The sequence below is a fragment of the Schistocerca cancellata genome, chromosome 1, assembly GCF_023864275.1.
Source record: "Schistocerca cancellata isolate TAMUIC-IGC-003103 chromosome 1, iqSchCanc2.1, whole genome shotgun sequence".
NCBI lineage: Eukaryota > Metazoa > Arthropoda > Insecta > Orthoptera > Acrididae > Schistocerca > Schistocerca cancellata.
The window spans coordinates 854,940,009-854,962,259 of NC_064626.1; the positions used below are offsets into that span (position 1 = coordinate 854,940,009).

A 22,251-nucleotide genomic window follows, 5' to 3' on the forward strand; every position below is an offset into this window, starting at 1 on the left:
TGTTTAGAACGTACTGCATGGGATGGCTGGAATTCGTATTACAGTGAGAGGTCACAGTCAGTCTTCTCAATTTGTCTGTTTTACAAGAGTTTGTAAGTTACACACTCAGTCGTTCCTCCTTTGGTGCAGGTCTAGCCTCGTTTCTTACAGGGGATGCATTCTATTTTATTCTCCGGTCGTGGACATTATGCTTTTTTATATCCTTCTTCACGACATATTCCACAAATAATTTGAGGGTCTCTGTAACCCTTCACAGCGTGGCCCAGATCGTAACACTTAAAACATTTTGCAACAACATTGTAATCTTTGACCCCTAGAGGATGGAAACTTACAAATACTTTGTTTTGGCTCAATAACTGGTTTCTTACTCTTGGGCTTATGTTTTTTACAAAACATATATCTCGTGGTTCGGTTTTAAATCTCAGTTTCACTTCATCTGTAAACTTCTCTCTTGATATATGCTCTTATAAATTTAACTCACATAGTTCGTTCAGAAACTAATCAACCTTTCATCATCTTTGTAAGTTGTTGGCACCTGATAGATTGCCACAAGAGGTCTTCTCTTTTTTATGGTCTCACAATTTCTGAAATGTTACGACTTTTCTCTAAAAATTTTACAGTCTTCTTGTGTCCGTGTTTCCACAATGACAATGGGTTGTGTTTTCCTGATTGATCTTATCCTTAGGGTTTCTTTTTTTGGATATATACATGTCGTAATTTTGTTTAACATTTCATTTGTGTCTTTGGTTAATGAAGAGAGTTGTATTCTGTTTTGCCTTGGCCTCTTCTACGTTAGTGTTAAAACTTGCCTTTCCTGCTGGAACGACCGCTACTGCACCGTAAGTCAGTGGTGACAGTTTATTCACTACCTTTTTGAGATGTTCATTTTCTAACCTCAACCTAATGTCCTCTTCTTGCAGCTTCTGTAACTTTTCCCTCGCGTTGGGGATGTTATTAACCTCTAGAACTGTGGTCTGGTCCTTGAGTTTGTTATCCTCCCTTTTTAGGATGTCAATCTGTCCCTCTAGACGTGCTCGTCTTAATGCATCCGAGGACTCAACCTCTTGTTGTGCTATGGCCCCACTCTGCACCTCTAAACTTGCACGCAGTCAGGTGTTCTCATTATTTAGTGCCTGAACTTACCCTTCCAGTTGTGACTGGGCGAGACTAAATATGATTAGCCTGAGTTTCAATTTTTGTACACATGCCAGTGGCAATTTCTAAGCCCCCAATTCCTGGGAAACTTCACCAACTATTTCATCTATGGCAGATAGTTTCACTTCTGTTGTACCAAATTCAGTGCTCAGAAGCTGCTGCTCTTCCATTTTCTGAGCACCTTTCTGCAATACAGAGCGTGTTCCTCTTGTTATTGTCACAAGTGAGTGTGTTGCTGATATTTTCTGCCACCGACGAGCTGCTGCTTGATCTGCTAAGATGCAGCTGTCGGCTGGGGCTGCGTTTGTTGCTCCAGGTCTCACACGTGGGCACGAGAGTGGAACGGTACAAAGCCAAAGATCATGCATTGGCATCCCATTTACTTCGTTAATGGAAGCAACAGGAGCCCTTGCAGACTTAAATGCCTGACAACGGCCACGCTAGTCCACAGTATGTTTATTGGCTAAAGCTGCAGTGTTACGGCGCGATCTAAGTTTATGTACCACGATCAAAATTCGATGTTTATACCACAAACAATATTCGATCTGTGCACTACTAAAGGTTATGTCGTGATTCTTGTTCGTTCTCTGTACTACGATGAAAGTACGTTCTCTGTACCACGGTAAAAGTACGTTCGCTGTAACACGATTGAAGTTCGTTCGATGAACTACCTTTTGGCGCGAACAAAATCACGGCCAATTGTAGCCTTCAGTAACTCTACAGGAAATCTCAAAGAAGTCACCACAATTATGAGTTATACCTGCCTGTTCTCACTCACCTCTGGAAACACTTTTATGCAGAAAAGTTATCCAGCACAGAAGAAGAGGAGTAGATTGGGTTATGATGACCAGTACACTCGCGAAACCGAAAGTAAGCGAGGTGCAATCGACATACAGTGTATTTTCTAAGACTTTCGCGTAAACTATTACCAAATACACTAGTTAAAAGATTGTTTAATGTATCACTGTCAAAATCGCACACAACACTCGACTGAAGACGGAGCTGACTAATGACCCCAACGAGAAAATTCTAGAAATTAGAGCTAATACAGAAATTTACCGACAATAATTCTTCCCACACTTCTTTCGTGAATGGAACATGAAAGAAGGGATCATATAGTGGTACCACAAGCATCGTCCACCACACGGCGTCAGTGTATGCGGAGAATTGATGTAGATGTAGTTGACGATATGTTTCCTTTAATTGCCCCTTAATGATTTAGAAAATGAGGAGCTGCATCATTCAATACGCAGCTCCTCCCGGCGTTCACTCCATTGTGGAGACTGATAAGTATATCTGTAAATCAGATCACCGAATAACGTAAAGCGATCTATTGATCCGAGCAGCCCAAACCTGGTAGTGTAGTGCCGAAAGGCTGATCTATACCTTGGTTTGGACCAGATCGCTGTCGTAATGAACCAAATTTGACACTAAAAAGTCACTGAAGTGAGATTAGCTTATTAGTTCAAAGCCAGCTTAAAATCAATATTCCTATTCTTTGCTTAATCTAAAACGTATTTCAGTTACACAGGAGTAAGGGAACTATATTCGCATTCATTGGCTATAGTGAACGGACTTATGTTGCCGGAGTAGATGAGGCATTGCTAACTAATATTGTATCATAGTGGCTGGTCGATCATAGACTGATAGCGATTGGTTTATACAATTTACAGCCGTGTATACCTCTGGGATTACTTGTCCGCAAGGAAGCTCTCTGAAAAACTATTCATCTCAGCTGAAATACTTCATCGGTATGGATGAAATTATTCAACAGAACAACGCGACACGTCATTCCAGTGGTATCTAAGTTTGGGACGCAGCAGGGAGTCTGTGAGTCCATCAGCGTTTACGGTAATGAAGTTTCAGCCATGCAGCGATCAGTAGTTACGAGATGTAGTGCTGGCGGCATGAATCTATAACAAAATGTCAACAGGTTATTGAGTCATTACCATCTACATCTAGCTGTTGTCTCTGCCTCCTACAGCGGTTACTCTGGTTGTTAGATAATAACTACCTGTCGTGATATTACTCTGCTTTAACTGCGTAACTAATACCGGTAATTTCTAAGTAGGATAAAAGCAGATTACAGTCATAACTAAATGCTTTTTACGTATTTAGTCTTGCATACCATTTCCGCCGAACTAAAGGGGTTTATTGCTAAAATTGCTGTTCGATGCTAATACGGCGTAAATATGTCTTCTTTTGATGTATCAATGTTTCACTGTATATACTTCACTGAGAACTTTGTGTTTTGCAGCATTTACATTTCTGTTCACATTTTTGGTTTCTGATCAGGTCCTTGGTGAAGATGGAGCTCGTATTATGATAATATCGAAGATAGAAAATCAACAAGGTATCGACAACGTTGACGAAATAATTGAAGAATCCGACGGCATCATGATCGCACGAGGAGACATGGGCATCGAAATACCCCCACAGAAGGTGAGGAATGTAATCACTGCAATACTGTTTTTTCTTGTATCGCTCTGCCGAAGTAGCTAACGGTAGAACTTTCTACAATCCAACAAGTCGATATTGTCTTACCGTTTCCTGGACACATGTCACAGTAATCATTGGCTTTTAGTGTCGCTAATATTATGTATGTGCACTATCTAATCAAAAGTATTGGGACTCCTATTGGTGGACTCTAATATGGAGTGTGTGGATCCTTCTCCCTTGTGACTGCTTGAACTCTGCTGGGGACACTTTCAATGAGGTGTCTGTCATTGCTGAAACCAGAGAAGGAGTTAATTAAGGACACTGGGGTCTGGAGCGAAGTCGACGTACTAGATTATCCAAAAGCTGTTCCAGTTGGTTCAGGTCGAGACTCTGGGCAGGCCAGTCCATTTCAGGAATGTCATTGTCCACAAAGTATTGCCTCACAAATACTGCTTTATGACGGGGAGCGTTGTCATGCCGATACAGTCATCGTCTTCGAACTGTTCCTCTAGTGTACACGGTGCTGTGATATGTGTTTAAATCTTTCCACATTTAGTGCTCTTAAGTGCTCTAAGGTGACAAAACACTAAATCTCGAAAAACACCCCATAACGCAACACCATCTCCTCTATACTTCATTGTTGCCATTACAGATGAAGGCAGGTAACGTTCTCTAGGCATTCGCCAAACCCAAGCGCTTCCATCGGATTGCCATGGGGTATAGCGTGACTTATCACACCATATCTTTCGATTCTAGGCATCCACTGTCCAGTGGGAAGGAACTTTACACAATCTCAAGCGTCAGTTAGCGCTGGTTGCACATTTGTGTGCGTGACAAGTTGCTCGACTATTGTACTTTAATCTTATTAACGCTCTACGAACAGTCATTGTGCTATCTGAACTGCTGGTAGTGCTTCATGACTCACGAGTGATTCCTTCCGCTGATTTCAAGCGATTTTTTACAACCACCATCCGTAATGATCGACGACCGTTGTCCGTCAGTACATGAGACCTGCCTGGTCATGGTCTAGCTGTGACTGTTCCTTCACATTTTAATTTCACCGTCACATCACCAACAGTTGACTTTTGTAGCTGTAGAAGGGTTGAAATGTCCCTGGTGGATCTGTGACTTCAAATGGCTGGTCCACGTTCGAAGTTAATGAGTTCTTGTGGTCGACCGATTCTGCAGTTATTGCTTCTCTGCTGACAGTACAATGTTCGCCGTCTCCTTTTATACTGGCGGTCAGTACGCCATTGCAACATTATGCCTTCCCACACCACAGCACCTGTCTCTCCTACTTACCAATTTTTCCGTGTATCCCTTTCCTCGCCGATACTGCAAAGAACTTCCATGTTACTTACTTTATCAGTCCACCAAATTTTCAGTATTCTTCTGTAGCACCACATCTCAAAAGCTTCGATTCTTCTCTTCCTTTCCGGGTTTCCCACAGTCCATGATTCACTTCCAAACAGTGCTGTGCTCCAAACGTACACTCTCAGAGGTTTCTTTCTCAAAAATAAGCCCCGTGTTTAATACTAGTAGACCTCTCTTGGCAGGAATGCCCTTTTTGCCAGTGTTAGTTTGCTTTTTATGTCCTTCCTGCTCCATCCGTCATGATTCGAATGTAGCAGAGTTCTTTGACCGAGGGTCGGAGAGTTTCTCCTCCTGGGGTCTGGGTGTCTGTGTTGTCCTCATCATCATCTTATCATCATTTGGGACGGAGCGAGACTGGAAATGGAAAAATGGGGAACTTGTACGGGCGTTGATGACCACGATCTTGAGCACCCCTTAAACCATCATCATCATCATCATTTTTTGACCGAAGTCGAGCTCACACAACTGCAGTTCCGTCCCCAGTTCCAATGTTAAATTTTTCATTAATTTCATTTCAGATGCTTACTTTCGCTTTACTTCGTTTCCCTCAATCCATAGTGTGTGCTTATTAGACTGATCCCTTCAATAAGTACCGCAATTCTTCCTCATCTTCACTGATGAAGGCAATATCTTCAGCAAATCGAATCTTACCATTGATATCCTTCCATCTGAATTTTAATTCAACTTCAAGCACTTTTGTTTATTTCCATCATTGCTTCTTTTATGTATATATCTGTTAGGGATACATTACATATATCTTTTTTTACCATTACTTAACCACTATTATTGTTATTACAAGGGTTGGAACTTAAATAGTGACAACTATTTATTCACAACCGATACAAAAGAGTTACATGTTTGCATCTGATACTGTCCTTCAAAGTAGTCACCAGCGTTGTGTAGAACCTGTTGCCAGAGATGTGTAACGCGTAGTATACCGTTAGCAGAGCCTGTTCTGTTGATGGTGCTAACGGAGCAGTCTAAAGATATGGTGATTCTCGTGTACGATTGTGGTGGTGTTATCCTAACGCATTACGTTCCTGCACGGCAGACCGTCAGTGCACTGTATTACTGTTCGTTTTTGGCGCATCACCTGCGACCAACTTTGCGAAAGAAGCGGCGACACTTTTTGCGCAACCCACCAATCATTTTGCACGACAATGCGCGGGCGCGTACAGCGCAAGCTGTGGCTGCTCTGTTCGGTCGATGGGATTGGGAAGTACTGTACCATCCACCACACTCCCCGAACCTAAGTCCTTGTGACTTTGATTTGGTTCCGAAGATGAAGGAACCACTTCGTCGCACTCGCTTCAGAACTGTTCCAGAGATAGAACAGGCAGTAGCCCTTTCCATTCGCAACATCAACAGAATAGGCTCTGCTAACGATACACTACGCCTTCCACATTGCTGGTAACGGGTTCTACACAACGCTGGTGACTACTTTGAATGACAGTAACAGGTGCAAACATGTAACTCTTTTGTATCGGTTGTGAATAAATAGTTGCCACTATTTAAGTTCCAACCCTCGTATTATTATTATAATTACTTTTATTTTTACTATGCTGAGATACAAATTTCTAATCAATTAAAACATGCAAAAAAGTAAAAAAATGTTAAAACATGACCTGATATATAAGTACAGGGAATAAGTCTAAAATAAATAAATAAATAAGATATAGGTTGAACAGTAGGGGTAAAAGACTACATCCCTGCCTTAGACCATTTCTTATCCGCTCTTCCAATCCTATCTTTCCCGCTTGGTTCTTGCACATTTTGTACAGGATTATTCATGAGTACCTCTATTCGCCGGATAAGGAGTCAGTCAACTTTCTTATCCTTAGTCACTTTTTATAAAAATTTGTCATCTTTTGTTACCTTTTTAAATTTTCGTCACCTTTCTCACTTTTTTCTCGTTTAGGAAAAAAATAAGTTATTTAATTTTGCTTCCTAGTTAATTCGTTTAGCTTTTTGGGGTGCTCCATTGATGAAGCTAGATAAAGTCTACGTGTTGTTGTTTTTGTTGTTGTGGTCTTCAGTTCAAAGACTGGTCTGATGCAGCCCTTCATGCTACTCTATCCTGTGCAAGCTTCTTCATCTCCAAGTACCTACTGCATCATTCTGAATCTGCTTAGAGTATTCATCTCTTGGTCTCTGTCTACGATTTTTACCCTCCACGCTGTAAACTGGTGACCCCATGTCCAGAACCCCTTGTTCATGTTCTACCAACCGATTCCTTCATCTAGTGAAGTTGTGCCACAAATTCCTCTTCTACTCAGTACTTACTCATTAGTTACGTGATCTACTCATCTAATCTTCAGCATTATTCTGTAGCACCACATTTCGAAAGCTTCTACTCTCTTCTTGTCGAAACTATTTATCATCCGTGTTTCACATCGATTCATGGCTACACTTCATACAAATACTTTCAGAAAAGACTTCCTGATATTAAATCTATACTCGATGTTAACAAATTTCTCTTCTTCAGAAACGCTTTCCTTGCCATTGCCAGTCAACATTTTATATCCTCTCTACTTCGGCCATCATCGGTTATTTTGCTCCCCAAATAGCAAAACTCATCTACTACTTTAAGTGTATCATTTCCTAATCTAATTCCCTCAGGATCACCCGACTTAGTTCGACTACATTCCATTATCCTCGTTTTGCTTTTGTTGATGTTCATCTTATATCCTGCTTTCAAGACACTGTCCATTCCGTTCAACTGCTCTTCCAGGTCCTTTGCTGTCTCTGACAGAATTACAATTTCATTGACAAAATCTCGAAGTTTTTATTTCTTCTCGATGGATTTTAGTTCTGACTCCGAATTTTTCTTTTGTTTCCTTTACTGCTTGCTTAATACATAGATTGAATAACATCGGGGATAGGCTGCAACCCTGTCTTACTCCCTTTAGGACCACTGCTTCCCCTCCATGTCCCTCGACTCTTATAACTGCCATCTGGTTTCTATACAAATCGTAAATAGCCTTTCGCTCCCTGTATTTGACCCCCGCCACCTTCAGAATTTGAAAGAGAGTATTCCAGTCAACAACACTGTCAAGAGCTTGTTCTAAGTCTACAAATACTAGAAACATAGGTTTGCCTTTCCGTAATATATCTTCTAAGATACGTCTTAGGGTCAGTATTGCCTCACGTGTTCCAACATTTCTATGGAATCCAAATTGATCTTTCCTGAGGTCAATTTCTAACAGTTTTCCCATTCGTCTGTAAGGAATTCGTGTTAGTACTTTGCAGCCGTGACTTATTAAACTGACAGTTCGATACTTTTTACACCCGTCATCATCTGCTTTCTTTGGGATTGGAATTATTATATTCTTCTTGAAGTCTGAGGGTACTTAGCTTGTCTCATACATCTTGCTCACTGGATGGTGGAGTTTTGTCAGGACTGGCTCTCCCAAGGATGTCAGTAGTTCTAATGGAATGTTGTCTACTCCTGGGGCCTTGTTTCGACTTAGATCTTTCAGTGCTGTGTCAAACTCTTCACGCAGTATCATATCTCCCATTTCATCTTCATCTACCTCCTCTTCCATTTCCATAATATTGTCCTCAAGAACATCGCCCCTGTATAGACCCTCTATATACTCCTTCCATCTTTCTTCTTTCCCTTCTTTGCTTAGAACTGGTTTTCCATTTCAGCTCTTGATGTTCATACAGATGGTTCTATTTTCTCCAAAGGTCTCTTTAATTTTCCTGTAGGCAGTATCTATCTTACCCCTTGTGATATATGCCTCTACATCCTTGCATTTGTCCTCTAGCCACCCTTGCTTAACCATTTTGTACTTCCTGTCGACCTCATTTTTGAGACATTTGTATTCCTTCGCCTGCTTCGTTAACTGCATTTTTATATTTTCTCCTTTCATCAATTAAATTCAGTATCTCTTCTGCTGGCCAAGGATTTCTACTAGCCCTCGTCTTTTTACGTATTTGATCCTCTTGTGCCTTCACTATTTCATCCCTCGAAGCTACCCATTCTTCGACTATTGTATTTCTTTCTGCTGTATTTGCCAATCGTTCCCTAATGCTCTCTCTGAAACTCTCAGGTCTACTGTATGCTCTGACCGTTGCCAACGTCTTTATAGGTAGTGGGGAAGGCAGTGGTGGTCGCTGCTGCTCGCCATAGTTGTGCATAATTCAGCATATACTAAGTCTTGTTTACATAATATACTTTATCTTCTGTTGTAGACACACATTTATAAAGAAAACGCAGTCCGACTCCGATGCTCATTGCACCATTTGTAGAACGGAGTTTTGCATGTGTCATGAAGGGAAAGCGACACAGAGCAACATATGAAATCAAGTAAACATAAGGAATTGTAGCTGCGTCATTCAGAAGGGTTCAAATGGTTCAAATGGCTCTGAGCACTATGGGATTCAACATCTATGGTCATCAGTCCCCTAGAACTTAGAACTACTTAAACCTAACTAACGTAAGGACATTACACAACACCCAGTCAGAAGGGTAACTTCATTTTTCTGGCTAAATTCAGTAACGGACCGTGAACTACACTTGGCTGCTATTGAAGGAGTCTGGGATTACCATGTGATTGAAGAAAATCATAGCTTCCGCTCAAATGACTGTGCTTCGAAACTAGCAATAAACTTGTTTGAACAGAAATTCTCTTGCTGTCGCACGAAGACTGAGCCATTGTTTGTGAACGTATTTGCTCCGCATTCTTGAGAAACGTTACAAAAATAGTTGCAGGAAGTCAGTTACGTCACAGTGTTTACAGATGCTTCATCTCACGGGGAGAAAAAGATTCTTCCTGTTATGATTAGGTGCTCTTCACCGCTACACGGTGTCCGTGTTAATATTTTGAAAGTTGATGAATGTCTCGACGAGACAGTAGATATAGTCACCAATTACCTGATTGACGTGCTTGCAAAAAACAACATAAATAGCAAAATAATGGCGTTCTTAAGTGGTAATACTGATAGCGACTTTGTCGGGGCAGCCAGGAAAGGTACAAGAAATATTTTTCACAGGTTTAATATGACACTGAATCGTGAAATCATTGGGGTTGAATGTGCAGCACGGATAATGCGCAACACAATTAAGATTGTTTACCTATTGATGTAGAAATTGTTGTCCACAAAATTTTCTACCATTTTCAAATATACACTGTGTGAATACAATTCCCGGACGATTTCTGCATCTTTGCTGAAATAGAGTACAGGAAATTATTGGTTTATAGTAACACTAGGTTGTTAGGATAAATACCAGCACCTGGAAGAGTTCTTGCACCATGGATTTCCGGAAAGCATTTGACACGGTGCCAAACTGCAGACTGAGAGGTTCCCAGATAGGTGGATGGCTCGAATACTTCTTACGTAATAGGACCCAGTACGTTGTCCTCGACGGCTAGTGTTCGTCAGAGTCAAGGGTCTCGTCAGGAGTGCCTCAGGGAACTGTGATAGAACCGCTATTATTTTCTATATTCCTAAATGATCCAGCAGACAGGTTGAGCAGCAATCTACGGCTGTTTGCTGATGATGCTGTGGTGTACAGAAATGTGTCGTCTTTTAGTGATTTGGGTAGGTACGAGACAAAATTCCTAGTTGGTATGATGAACCGAAGCTTGCTCTAAATGGAGGAACATGTAAGTTAATGGAAAAGAGTAGGAGAAACAAACCCTAGTGCTCGAATACAGCATTAGTAGTATGCTGCTTGAAACAGTCATGTCGTTTAAATATCTGAGCGTAACGTTGCAAAGCGATTTGGAACGGAACGAGCATGTAAGCATTGTAGTGGGAAAAGTGAATGGTCGACTTTGGTTTGTTGAAAGAACTTTAGGTAAGTGTGGTTCATCTGTAAAGGAGGAGAAGACACTAGTGAAACCCGTTATTGAGTACAGCTCGAGTGTTCGGGATCCACACCAGACTGCATTAGAGGAAGACATCGAAACAATTCAGATCCGGGCTGCTGGATTTGTTATGAGTAGGTTCGAATAACATGCAAGTGTTATGGAAATGCTTCTGAAACCCCAATGGAAATCCCTGGAGGAAAGGCGACATTCTTTTCGTGGACCATTGTGGAGAAAATTTAGGGAACCACGCTTTGAAGTTAACTGTAGAACGGTACTACTGTCACCAACATACATTTCGCGTAAGCAGCTCGGAGATAAGAGAAATTAGGACTCATACGTAGGCATATAGGCAGTCGTTTTTCCACCGTTATGTTTACAACTGGAACAGGAAAGGATGTAACTAGTAGTGGTAGAGGGTACTCCACGCCACGCACTGTACAGTAACTTTCAGTGTATGAATTCAGATGGTTATTAGTCAACCGAAAATGCTTAACATGCAGTTACTATTGGCTTCGATTGCAATGAAGACTATTAAAATTAACTACTTTTAGCATTCGGCTGCTGAACCTACCCATCGATGTTTCCCACCCAACAATGCCATACAAGTCTTTCTTTGTTTGAACGGTTATACCTTCAAAAAGCAAGGTCTTTTTGGGATACTGGACAGGACAGTCTGGAGGTCAGCATATTTTTATGAATCCCATGAACGCCAGTTTCTTTAACGCTTTGGAGACCAAGCTCGGACACAGATAGGGCTGCAACTTTCTGTTAAAAACTCCACGCCCGAGTATAGGTCGGGCGGCGATTTTCATGACGCGCAAATCACCTGTCGCTCGAAAACTGGGCTCATTTCGTATGAAAATGATGTACGGACGAAACTTCCTGGCAGACTAAAAGTGTGTGCCGGACCGAGACTCGAACTCGGGACCTTTGCCTTTCGCGGGCAAGTGCTCTATCAACTGAGGTACCCAAGCACGACCCACGCCCCGTCCTCACAGCTTTAATTCCTCCAGTACCTCGTCTCCTACCTTCCAAACTTCGTAGAAGCTCCCCTGCATACCTTGCAGAACTAGCACTCATGTAAGAAAGGTTATTTCGGAGACATAGCTTAGCCACAGCCTAGAGGATGTTTCCAGAATGAAATTTTCACTCTGCAGCGGAGTGTGCGCTGATATGAAACTTCGCACTTGCCCGCGAAAGGCAAAGGTCCCGAGTTCGAGTCACGGTCGGGCACACACTTTTAATCTGCCATGAAGTTTCATATCAGCGCACACTCCGCTGCAGAGTGAAAATTTCATTCTGGAAATGTACGGACGTCTCGCCACCTGCTCCTTGGTTGGTGCTGCCTACTGTTGTCAGTTTCTGGATTTATTTCGAAAGAACCCTTAGGGAATTTTACTTCTATTGTCGTGAATGGCTGAGCCAATATGATCTTATTGACGTAATTTAATGTATGTACTCGTTAAGTTTCGCAGTTTGGTACAATTCTGCTGCAAATGCGTCACGTTTGTTGAGTGAGCAAGAAATTTTCGAAGTTCAAGAAGAAGAAATTACTCAAAAATTCACCTCTCCCTCTTTTCTAGGGACGATAATTATACTTTGTGACGTCATCATTTTAAAATTTGTGGTGTATCAAAGAGCTAATTTATATATGAAAAACGAATCTTGAAGCTAGGCCCTTTTTTGGTATGTACTAGTCTTGAAGATGCGTCATTTAAATACGTCCCAGTAACGCTTGAAAATATGGCGTAAATGACAGGTTGCCTAGGCTTAATATTCTTCTGAGTCGCTAGTTAACTAAATGTTAACACGGTATTGAATACTGTGTGTGAAAGCTTCATTTAAGAAGTTTGGTCTTCGGTCAGAAACTTGGGGTTGAATAAGCGGTCTACTTTGAGAAGTATTTTGATAAGCGATAGAGTTTTCTCAAAGTTTGTTGGAGAGCGAACAGAAATAGTGGGAGTGCAGATGTGAACGAGAACGAGAACACGACGGTTGTGGAGTCAGTTACGAATAGAGATTGCGCTAAAAAATTTCCGCCAGGCTGGTGGCTTGCGATCGGTCACTACAGCATACAGATACAGTGTTAATCTGGGTCACTGTCGGAGAAACGTATGGTGCAGGTGTTCGTGGCGCAGAAGTCTATCCTGGCCAAGTGCAACCGGCTGGGCAAGCCGGTGGTGGTCGCCACGCAGATGCTGGAGTCGATGGTGGGGCTGCCGCGGGCGACGCGCGCCGAGTCGTCGGACGTGGCGAACGCCGTGCTGGACGGCGCCGACTGCGTGATGCTGTCGGGCGAGACGGCCAAGGGCAAGTTCCCCGTGCTGTGCGTGCGCGCCATGGCCGAGCTGTGCCGCGAGGCGGAGGCGGCCGTCTGGACGCGCCAGCTGTTCGCCGAGATGAGCTGGCTGGCGCGCCCGCCCGTCGACAACACGGAGGCCACGGCCGCCGCCGCCGTGCGCGTCTCGCTGCACAGCCGCGCCGCCGCCATCCTCGTGCTCACCGACAGCGGCAAGGCCGCCAGGCTCATCGCCAAGTACCGGCCGCGCTGCCCCATACTCGCCATCACGCGGGACGCACAGGTACACCGGCCCCTGTCCGCGATATTCGAAGCAAAAGATTTTATTTACTTTGTGTTATATACTTGCCTGTTTCCTTAGCTGGTCAGCTTTGATTTCTCAGATGTACTTCCACGGTGAGTTCGGAGAAGTCCCCTTACCCTTAGGTCAAAACAGTGTAATGTCTAATGTGCACTGGAATACTTACACGAAAAAACTACACTACTGGCCATTAAAATTGCTACGCCAAGAAGAAATGCAGATGATAAACGGGTATTCATTGGACAAATATATTATACTAGAACTGACATGTGATTACATTTTGCCGGCCGCGGTGGCCGAGCGGTTCAAGGCTCTTCAGTCCGGAACCGCGCGACGGCTACGGTCGCAAGTTCGAATACTGCCTCGGGCATGGATGAGTGTGCTGTCCTTAGGTTAGTTAGATTTAAGTACTTATAAGTTCTAGGGGACTGATGACCTCCGATGTTAAGTACCATAGTGCTCAGAGCCATTTGAACCATTTTTTGATTACATTTTCACACAATTTGGGTGCATAGATCCCGAGAAATCAGTACCTAGAACAACCACCTCTGGCCGTAATAACGGCCTGGGCATTGAGTCAGACAGAGTTTAGATGGCGTGTACAGCTACAGCTGCCCATGCAGCTTCAACACGATACCACAGTTCATCAAGAGTAGTGACTGGCGTATTGTGACGAGCCAGTTGCTCGGCCACCATTGACCAGACGTTTTCAATTGGTGAGAGATCTAGAGAATGTGCTGGCCAGGGCAGCAGTCGAACATTTTCCGTATCCAGAAAGGCCCGTACAGGACCTGCAACATGCGATCGTGCATTATCCTGCTGAAATGTAGGGTTTCGCAGGGATCGAATGAAGGGTAGAGCCACGGGTCGTAACACATCTGAAATGTAACGTCCACTGTTCAGAGTGCCGTCAATGCGAACAAGAGGTAACCGAGACGTGTAACCAATGGCACCCCACACCATCACCCTGGATGATACGCCAGTATGGCAATGACGAATACACGCTTCCAATGTGCGTTCACCGCGATGTCGCCAAACACGGATGCGACCATCGCGATGCTGTAAACAGAACATGGATTCATCCGAAAAAATGACGTTTTGCCATTCGTGCAGCTAGGTTCGTCGTTGAGTACACCGTCGCAGGTGCTCCTGTCTGTGATGCAGCGTCAAGGGTAACCGCAGCAACGGTCTCCGAGCTGATAGTCGATGATGCTGCAAACGTCGTCGAATTGTTCGTGCAGATGGTTGTTGTCTTGCAAACGTCCCCGTCTGTTGACTCAGGGATCGAGACGTGGCTGCACGATCCGTTACAGCCATGCGGGTAAGATGCCTGTCATCTCGACTGCTAGTGATAGGAGGCAGTTGGGATCCAGCACGGCGTTCCGTATTCCCATCCTGAACCCACCGATTCCATATTATGCTAACAGTCATTGGATCTCGCCCAACGCGAGCAGCAATGTCGCGATATGATAAACCGCGATTGCGATAGACTACAATCCGACCTTTATGAAAGTCGGAAACGTGATGGTACGCATTACTCCTCCTTACACGAGGCATCACAACAGCGTTTCACCAGGCAACGCCGATCAACTGCTGTTTGTGTATGAGAAATCGGTTGGAAACTTTCTCATGTCAGCACGTTGTAGGTGTTGCCACCGGCACCAACCTTGTGTAAATGCTCTGAAAAGCTAATCATTTGCATATCACAGCATCTTCTTCCTGACAGTTAAATTTCGCGTCTGTAGCACGTCATCTTCGTGGTGCAGCAATTTTAATGTCCAATAGCGTATGTATCCAGCAGATCCAAATATACACCATCTCCATTGTGTCCTCCTTGATACCTTGTCGAGCATCTCAGGTCGTATGTTTCGAAAGGCTTCCTCATAGCAGAGCATCACTTTAAGATCTGACTCAAAAGTTGTTGACATCAGCTCCCACAATCCCGGAATTCTGACACCATCATACCTAAACTCTTGCATCACGCCCATGACATCAGTATGTCACTACCCTGTGAAGGTCCGCCCAACCTGCGCCCCCTGCCTCCCTCCCCCACTCCTGCACCCCACCCACTGCACTGCTTACGCCTCCACACCTCATGGGAGCGTGGACACCATCGTGCTGTCTGCCATTGCTGTGAGGCTCCAGGCCACCAATGGGTGCAAGTTCAGCCCCCCACCCTTTGAGGAGTTTTAATTTTTATAGGTTGATTGTATGAGCACATCATTTGCTGTCTGCGCTTTGAGAGTGATGGGGCTCGCAATGCTTTCCAGCACAGTGCTCTCAATACTAGATCACTGCTCAGGCATTTGTTACATTTGGTGCCATTGTGCAGTTGTTAAATTTAAGCACCAAGAGAAAAATATTATTCGCCACAATGCCATCGGATACTATCCAATTATGTTTGAGTCTTACAGGCAATGTTATTTCATGGGTCTTAAGGAAAACAACTCGTGTTTCTAATTATTACTATTATCTACTTGTGTATAGTTTTAATTATTTAATGAGGAACTCGAGACAGTACTGTATAGAAGGTACAATCATATCTTCAGCATATGGTTGATTCATATCTTCAGCATATGGTTGATTCATTTTGTGGGTTAAACTTCGAATTGTAACTACACATACTAAGACGATATTCTACTACAGCACTGCAGGCGCACCAAAATAGACGTTGGCGTGTCCACATTTTGCCCTTGTCATGTGTGACCAGCCATAAAATATGGTAGAATAAATAGATGAAAATGCAAGTGTAAAAAATTGATAGAATAAGCTGTCTGTCATTAAGACAACACATCTTCTTTTGGGTAATTGCATGGCTGCCTTTAATACGATTAGAGGCACTGCCTCCACTGTAACGTGTTCCGAAAAGAAAGACGAACTTTTACCACCCTCCAATTAGTCAATTCATTGTCTGTAAGCACTACAAAGCAAGGCCACTGCCAGTCTTTTATAGCCTCACATAGTAAAGCGATACCTACAGCAAAAAAGTTCCATGTATACAACGTTATTCCCCATGTCACATGACACCCCCAACATATGCATAGGACGCACGTTTTCGATTCCGTGATCGCCTCACCCATAAAAATGCTAAACATGAGAACTATACAAACTATACTAATTGAATTGGAAAGCCTTCGACAGCTCCCCACATTCGAATTCACTTAGCTCCAGCATAATGCACTCACAGAACACTTGCAACATACTGAGGAATTTACATTGCTTTACCACAAACTGCTGCTTGGCGGCATTTGCAACACTGTGCTCCACAAGACTTTTTCTCAGTAGTAAGCACGCATGGCTGCATCTCCGGATGCATGTAAAGAACGCTTTCAGCACACAGCCGATCTGCGGATGTTGATTCACCATGACATTTCCTGTACGTCGAGTATGGAGGTGTACAACCAGTCGTATTTCTCGCAGCCTCATTTGCAAGTGGAATGGGATACTGAAGTACTGTAAAATAAAAGACGTCATGGTATTTTCTATTAGCACATATACTCCCCATTGCTACACATGCTAATGTATACTGTGCTTTTATGCAAATGTGTGTGCTGTAATTGGTGGAAAGTGTTAATATTTTTACCATCCATCCATGCAGAGTATCAACAAACAGTACTTCTTCCAAATGTTAACCCGACAAAATGCTAACTACCAAAGCCAACACTTATACATGCACTAAAAAAATCACACTGATGGTTGTTTATACACATATATTAAATACAGCTGTATGACTACTGATGCTTACAAAATATCACTCCATAATTGCATAGCAACGTGGGCCAACATCAATATGTGTATTAAGTGTTGGTGGGCCAGAGGCACTAGTGATACTTTGTGCTGTGTTCTCATTACTGTGTACGGTATCGACAGATGATGCTGACACTTTTTCTACGGACCAATGACCTCAGCAGTTTGGTCCCTTAGAAATTCACACACATTTGAACTTTTTCTACATTAGGTATATTTTGTGAAACTCATTTGTTCTTTCAGGGATATTAGAGGAAGTGATCTTTGTCTTAGCATCTGCACATGGACTGCGTGTTTACAGTTATTTCATGAATCATAAAACATAAATGGAAATGGAAATGCCGTGTGGCTAGGGCCTCCCGTCAGGTAGACCGGTCGCCTGGTGCAAGTCTTTCGAGTTGACGCCGCTTCGGTGACTTGCGCGTCGATAGGGATGAAATGATGATGATAAGGACAACACAACACCCAGTCCCTGAGCGGAGACTCAGCTGGAGATCGAACCCAGGTCGTTAGGTACGACATTCCGTCGCTCTGACCACTCAACTAGCACGGGCGGGCATAAAACATAGATTACAGATGGGATGGCTGGAACTATTTCTCTTGTTTCTGACAATGAACACACAAAACGTGCCTTAATAACGATAAGATGATGGAATTACCCAGCTCTCCATATTGGGAGAGTAAATTACAAGTCCAGAATACTGTTTGGGCGAGTCTCTCGCACACCATTAAGTATGTTAAACTCTGACAGTTTTAGTGGACTACCAGCACATGTGTGCTTTTTAAGTAGGATAGCCTCTCAGCCACATACACAATTCGCCTATAGGGGTGGGTATACTAGCAGTTAAATTATATGTACATGGTTATGACACCATTTAACTAGGGCTGCAAGCACAATTAACATAATTTATGGTTTTAACTGAAACATAAATTTTATCCGTCCAGAAACATGATCAGTATGACTAGCTGATGGTTTACACATGACAGTAGATGGTACGTCTGTCGACAGTAAGTTATGGCTTGAACTGATATGTGTGTATATGGGGACAGCAAAAATGTGTGCTGCTTAGTTGACATGTAATATTAAATTATAATCCTAGGCGTCTCTTTATATTCGGGATGCTACCTCCAAGCGAACACTAAGTTCCACCCAGGAAATGTCGTAGAACTACCAGAGCAAATCGTTAACGCCAGAAATTACCCTAGCATGCAATCACTATAATGTATGTCGATGTACTCCAATTTTGTTGCAGCAATATGACATATGGAGCAGTTGTGTTTGATGCTTGCATGCGACCGAGAATACAGTTTGTGTCCATAACAATTGCAGTTCGTTGGATCTGAAAGAGTAACATAGCAAGCGTGGAAATCGGTAACACAGACTTCGCCATAAGTATTATACAAAGTGTTATAATGCGCTCCCATCCGCTTGAATATGCGGAAACGGGTTAAGCTGTAGGGAGAATATGACTGTATCATCGTTACCTCCATTTTTATGAGGACTAGAGTGATGTTCTTAAGATTTCGGAACATATACTGTGTTGGAACATTAAGAAAAAAAATACATCAGAGAAAATAGCATGATATATAGGAAACAAAGTCTTCAGACGGTTGTGTTTTTAAATCTTCACACGATATGCTAGTGCTCTCACAGCCGCGAAGTCTCTTGAAAACAGCCTGCCTTATATTGCTGAACTAATAATTTTGAAGTAAGAAGGTACTAACCATATGTGATATTATTTGTGGCATATGTCGATAAATATCGGTGTGTAACTATGGATTAGCATGTAGAACTGTTTAGCAGAGAAGTTTCATAACACGGAGACTTCGCGTTTCCATTATTCCTGACTTAATGCCATAGGCACCTGGCTACATTTATTCGATACATTGTATCCCCCCCCCACAATCCCCCCCCCTCCTCCGTCCCCAAATCCTGTTGGGTGACTACCAGATTGTTGTTGTTGTTGTTGTGGTCTTCAGTCCTGAGACTGGTTTGATGCAGCTCTCCATGCTACTCTATCCTGTGCAAGCTTTTTCATCTCCCAGTACCTACTGCAACCTACATCCTTCTGAATCTGCTTAGTGTATTCATCTCTTGGTCTCCCTTTACGATTTTTACCCTCCACGCTGCCCTCCAATACTAAATTGGTGATCCCTTGATGCCTCAGAACATGTCCTACCAACCGATCCCTTCTTCTGGTCAAGTTGTGCCACAAACTTCTCTTCTCCCCAATCCTATTCAATACTCCTCATTAGTTATGTGATCTACCAATCTAATCTTCAGCATTCTTCTGTAGCACCACATTTCGAAAGCTTCTATTCTCTTCTTGTCCAAACTATTTATCGTCCATGAAAACATCCATACATGACTACACTCCATACAAATACTTTCAGAAATGACTTCCTGACACTTAAATCTATACTCGATATTAACAAATTTCTCTTCTTCAGAAACGCTTTCCTTGCCATTGCCAGTCTACATTTTATATCCTCTCTACTTCGACCATCATCAGTTATTTTGCTCCCCAAATAGCAAAACTCCTTTACTTCACTAAGTGTCTCATTTCCTAATTCCCTCAGTATCACCCGACTTAGTTCGACTGCATTCCATTATCCTCGTTTTGCTTTTGTTGATGTTCATCTTTTATCCTCCTTTCAAGACACTGTCCATTCCATTCAACTGCTCTTCCAAGTCCTTTGCTGTGTCTGACAGGATTACAATGTCATCGGCGAACCTCAAAGTTTTTACTTCTTCTCCATGAATTTTAATACCTACTCCGAATTTTTCTTTTGTTTCCTTTACTGCTTGCTCAATATACAGATTGAATAACATCGGGGAGAGGCTACAACCCTGTCTTACTCCCTTCCCAACCACTGCTTCCCTTTCATGCCCCTCGACTCTTATAACTGCCATCTGGTTTCTGTACTAATTGTAAATAGCCTTTCACTCCCTGTAGTATACCCCTGCCACCTTTAGAATTTGAAAGAGAGTATTCCAGTCAACATTGTCAAAAGCTTTCTGTAAGTCTACAAATGCTAGAATCGTAGGTTTGCCTTTCCTTAATCTTTCTTCTAAGATAAGTCGTAAGGTCAGTATTGCCTCACGTGTTACAGTATTTCTACGGAATCCAAACTGATCTTTGCCGAGGTCAGCTTCTACTAGTTTTTCCATTCGTCTATAAAGAATTCGTGTTAGTATTTTGCAGCTAAGGCTTATTAAACTGATTGTTCGGTAATTTTCACATCTGTCAACACCTGGTTTCTTTGGGATTGGAATTATTATATTCTTCTTGAAGTCTGAGGGTATTTCGCCTGTTTCATACATCTTGCTCACCAGATGGTAGAGTTTTGTCAGGACTGGCTCTCCCAAGGCCGTCAGTAGTTCCAATGGAGTGTTGTCTACTCCGAGGGCCTTGTTTCGACTCAGGTCTTTCAGTGCTCTGTCAAACTCTTCACGCAGTATCGTATCTCCCATTTCATCTTCATCTACATCCTCTTCCATTTCCATAATATTGTCCTCAAGTACATCGCCCTTGTATAGACCCTCTATATACTCCTTCCACCTTTACATCTACATCACTACTCTGCAATTCACATTGAAGTGCTTGGCAGAGGGTTCATTGAACCACAATCATACTATCTCTCTACCATTCCACTCCCGAACAGCGCGCGGGAAAAACGGCGAACACCTAAACCTTTCTGTTCGAGCTCTGATTTCTCTTATTTTATTTTGATGATCATTCCTACCTATGTAGGTTGGACTCAACAAAATATTTTCGCATTCGGAAGAGAAAGTTGGTGACTGAAATTTCGTAAATAGATCTCGCCGCGACGAAAAACGTCTTTGCTTTAATGACTTCCATCCCAACTCGCGTATCATATCTGCCACACTCTCTCCCCTATTACGTGATAGTACAAAACGAGCTGCCCTTTTTTGCACCCTTTCGATGTCCTCCGTCAACCCCACCTGGTAAGGATCCCACACCGCGCAGCAATATTCTAACAGAGGACGAACGAGTGTAGTTTAAGCTGTCTCTTTAGTGGACTTGTTGCATCTTCTAAGTGTCCTGCCAATGAAACGCAACCTTTGGCTCGCCTTCCCCACAATATTATCTACATGGTCTTTCCAACTGAAGTTGTTCGTAATTTTAACACCCAGGTACTTAGTTGAATTGACAGCCTTGAGCATTGTACTATTTATCGAGTAATCGAATTCCAACGGGTTTCTTTTGGAACTCATGTGGATCACCTCACACTTTTCGTTATTTAGCGTCAACTGCCACCTGCCACACCATACAGCAATCTTTTCTAAATCGCTTTGCAACTGATACTGGTCTTCGGATGACCTTACTAGACGGTAAATTACAGCATCATCTGCGAACAACCTAAGAGAACTGCTCAGATTGTCACCCAGGTCGTTTATATAGATCAGGAACAGCGGGGGTCCCAGGACGCTTCCCTGGGGAACACCTGATACCACGTCAGTTTTACTCGATGATTTTCCGTCTATTACTACGAACTGCGGCCTTCCTGACAGGAAATCACGAATCCAGTCGCACAACTGCGACGATAACCCATAGACCCGCAGCTTGATTAGAAGTCGCTTGTGAGGAACGGTGTCGAAAGCTTTCCGGAAATCTAGAAATACGGAGTCAACTTGAGATCCCTGTCGATAGCGGCCATTACTTCGTGCGAATAAAGAGCTAGCCGCGTTGCACAAGAACTATGTTTTCTGAAACCATGCTGATTACGTATCAACAGATCGTTCCCTTCGAGGTGATTCATAATGTCTGAATACAGTATGTGCTCCAAAACTCTACTGCAAACCGACGTCAGTGATATAGGTCTGTAGTTCGATGAATTACTCCTACTACCCTTCTTAAACACTGGTGCGACCTGCGCAATTTTCCAATCTGTAGGTACAGATCTATCGGTGAGCGAGCTGTTGTATATGATTGCTAAGTAGGGAGCTATTGTATCAGGATTTGGAAGAAAAGGTATTGAGCCTAGCTACAACGACCTTGTGATCACTAATCCCTGTATCAGTCATGATGCTCTCTATCAGCTCTGGATTGTTTGTGGCTAAGAGGTCAAGTGTGTTTTCGCAACCATTTACA

General features: G+C 42.9%; 1 protein-coding gene across 1 annotated transcript in view; it reads left to right on the forward strand.

Annotated features, from left to right (window-relative positions):
- LOC126107449 (pyruvate kinase-like) overlaps nt 1-22,251 on the forward strand; it is a 130,550-nt gene that overhangs the window by 56,158 nt on the left and 52,141 nt on the right. The window contains exons 4-5 of the mRNA XM_049913340.1: nt 3,451-3,597; nt 12,911-13,369. Coding sequence (XP_049769297.1) covers nt 3,451-3,597; nt 12,911-13,369 — 606 coding nt within the window. The remainder of the gene's footprint in view (nt 1-3,450; nt 3,598-12,910; nt 13,370-22,251) is intronic.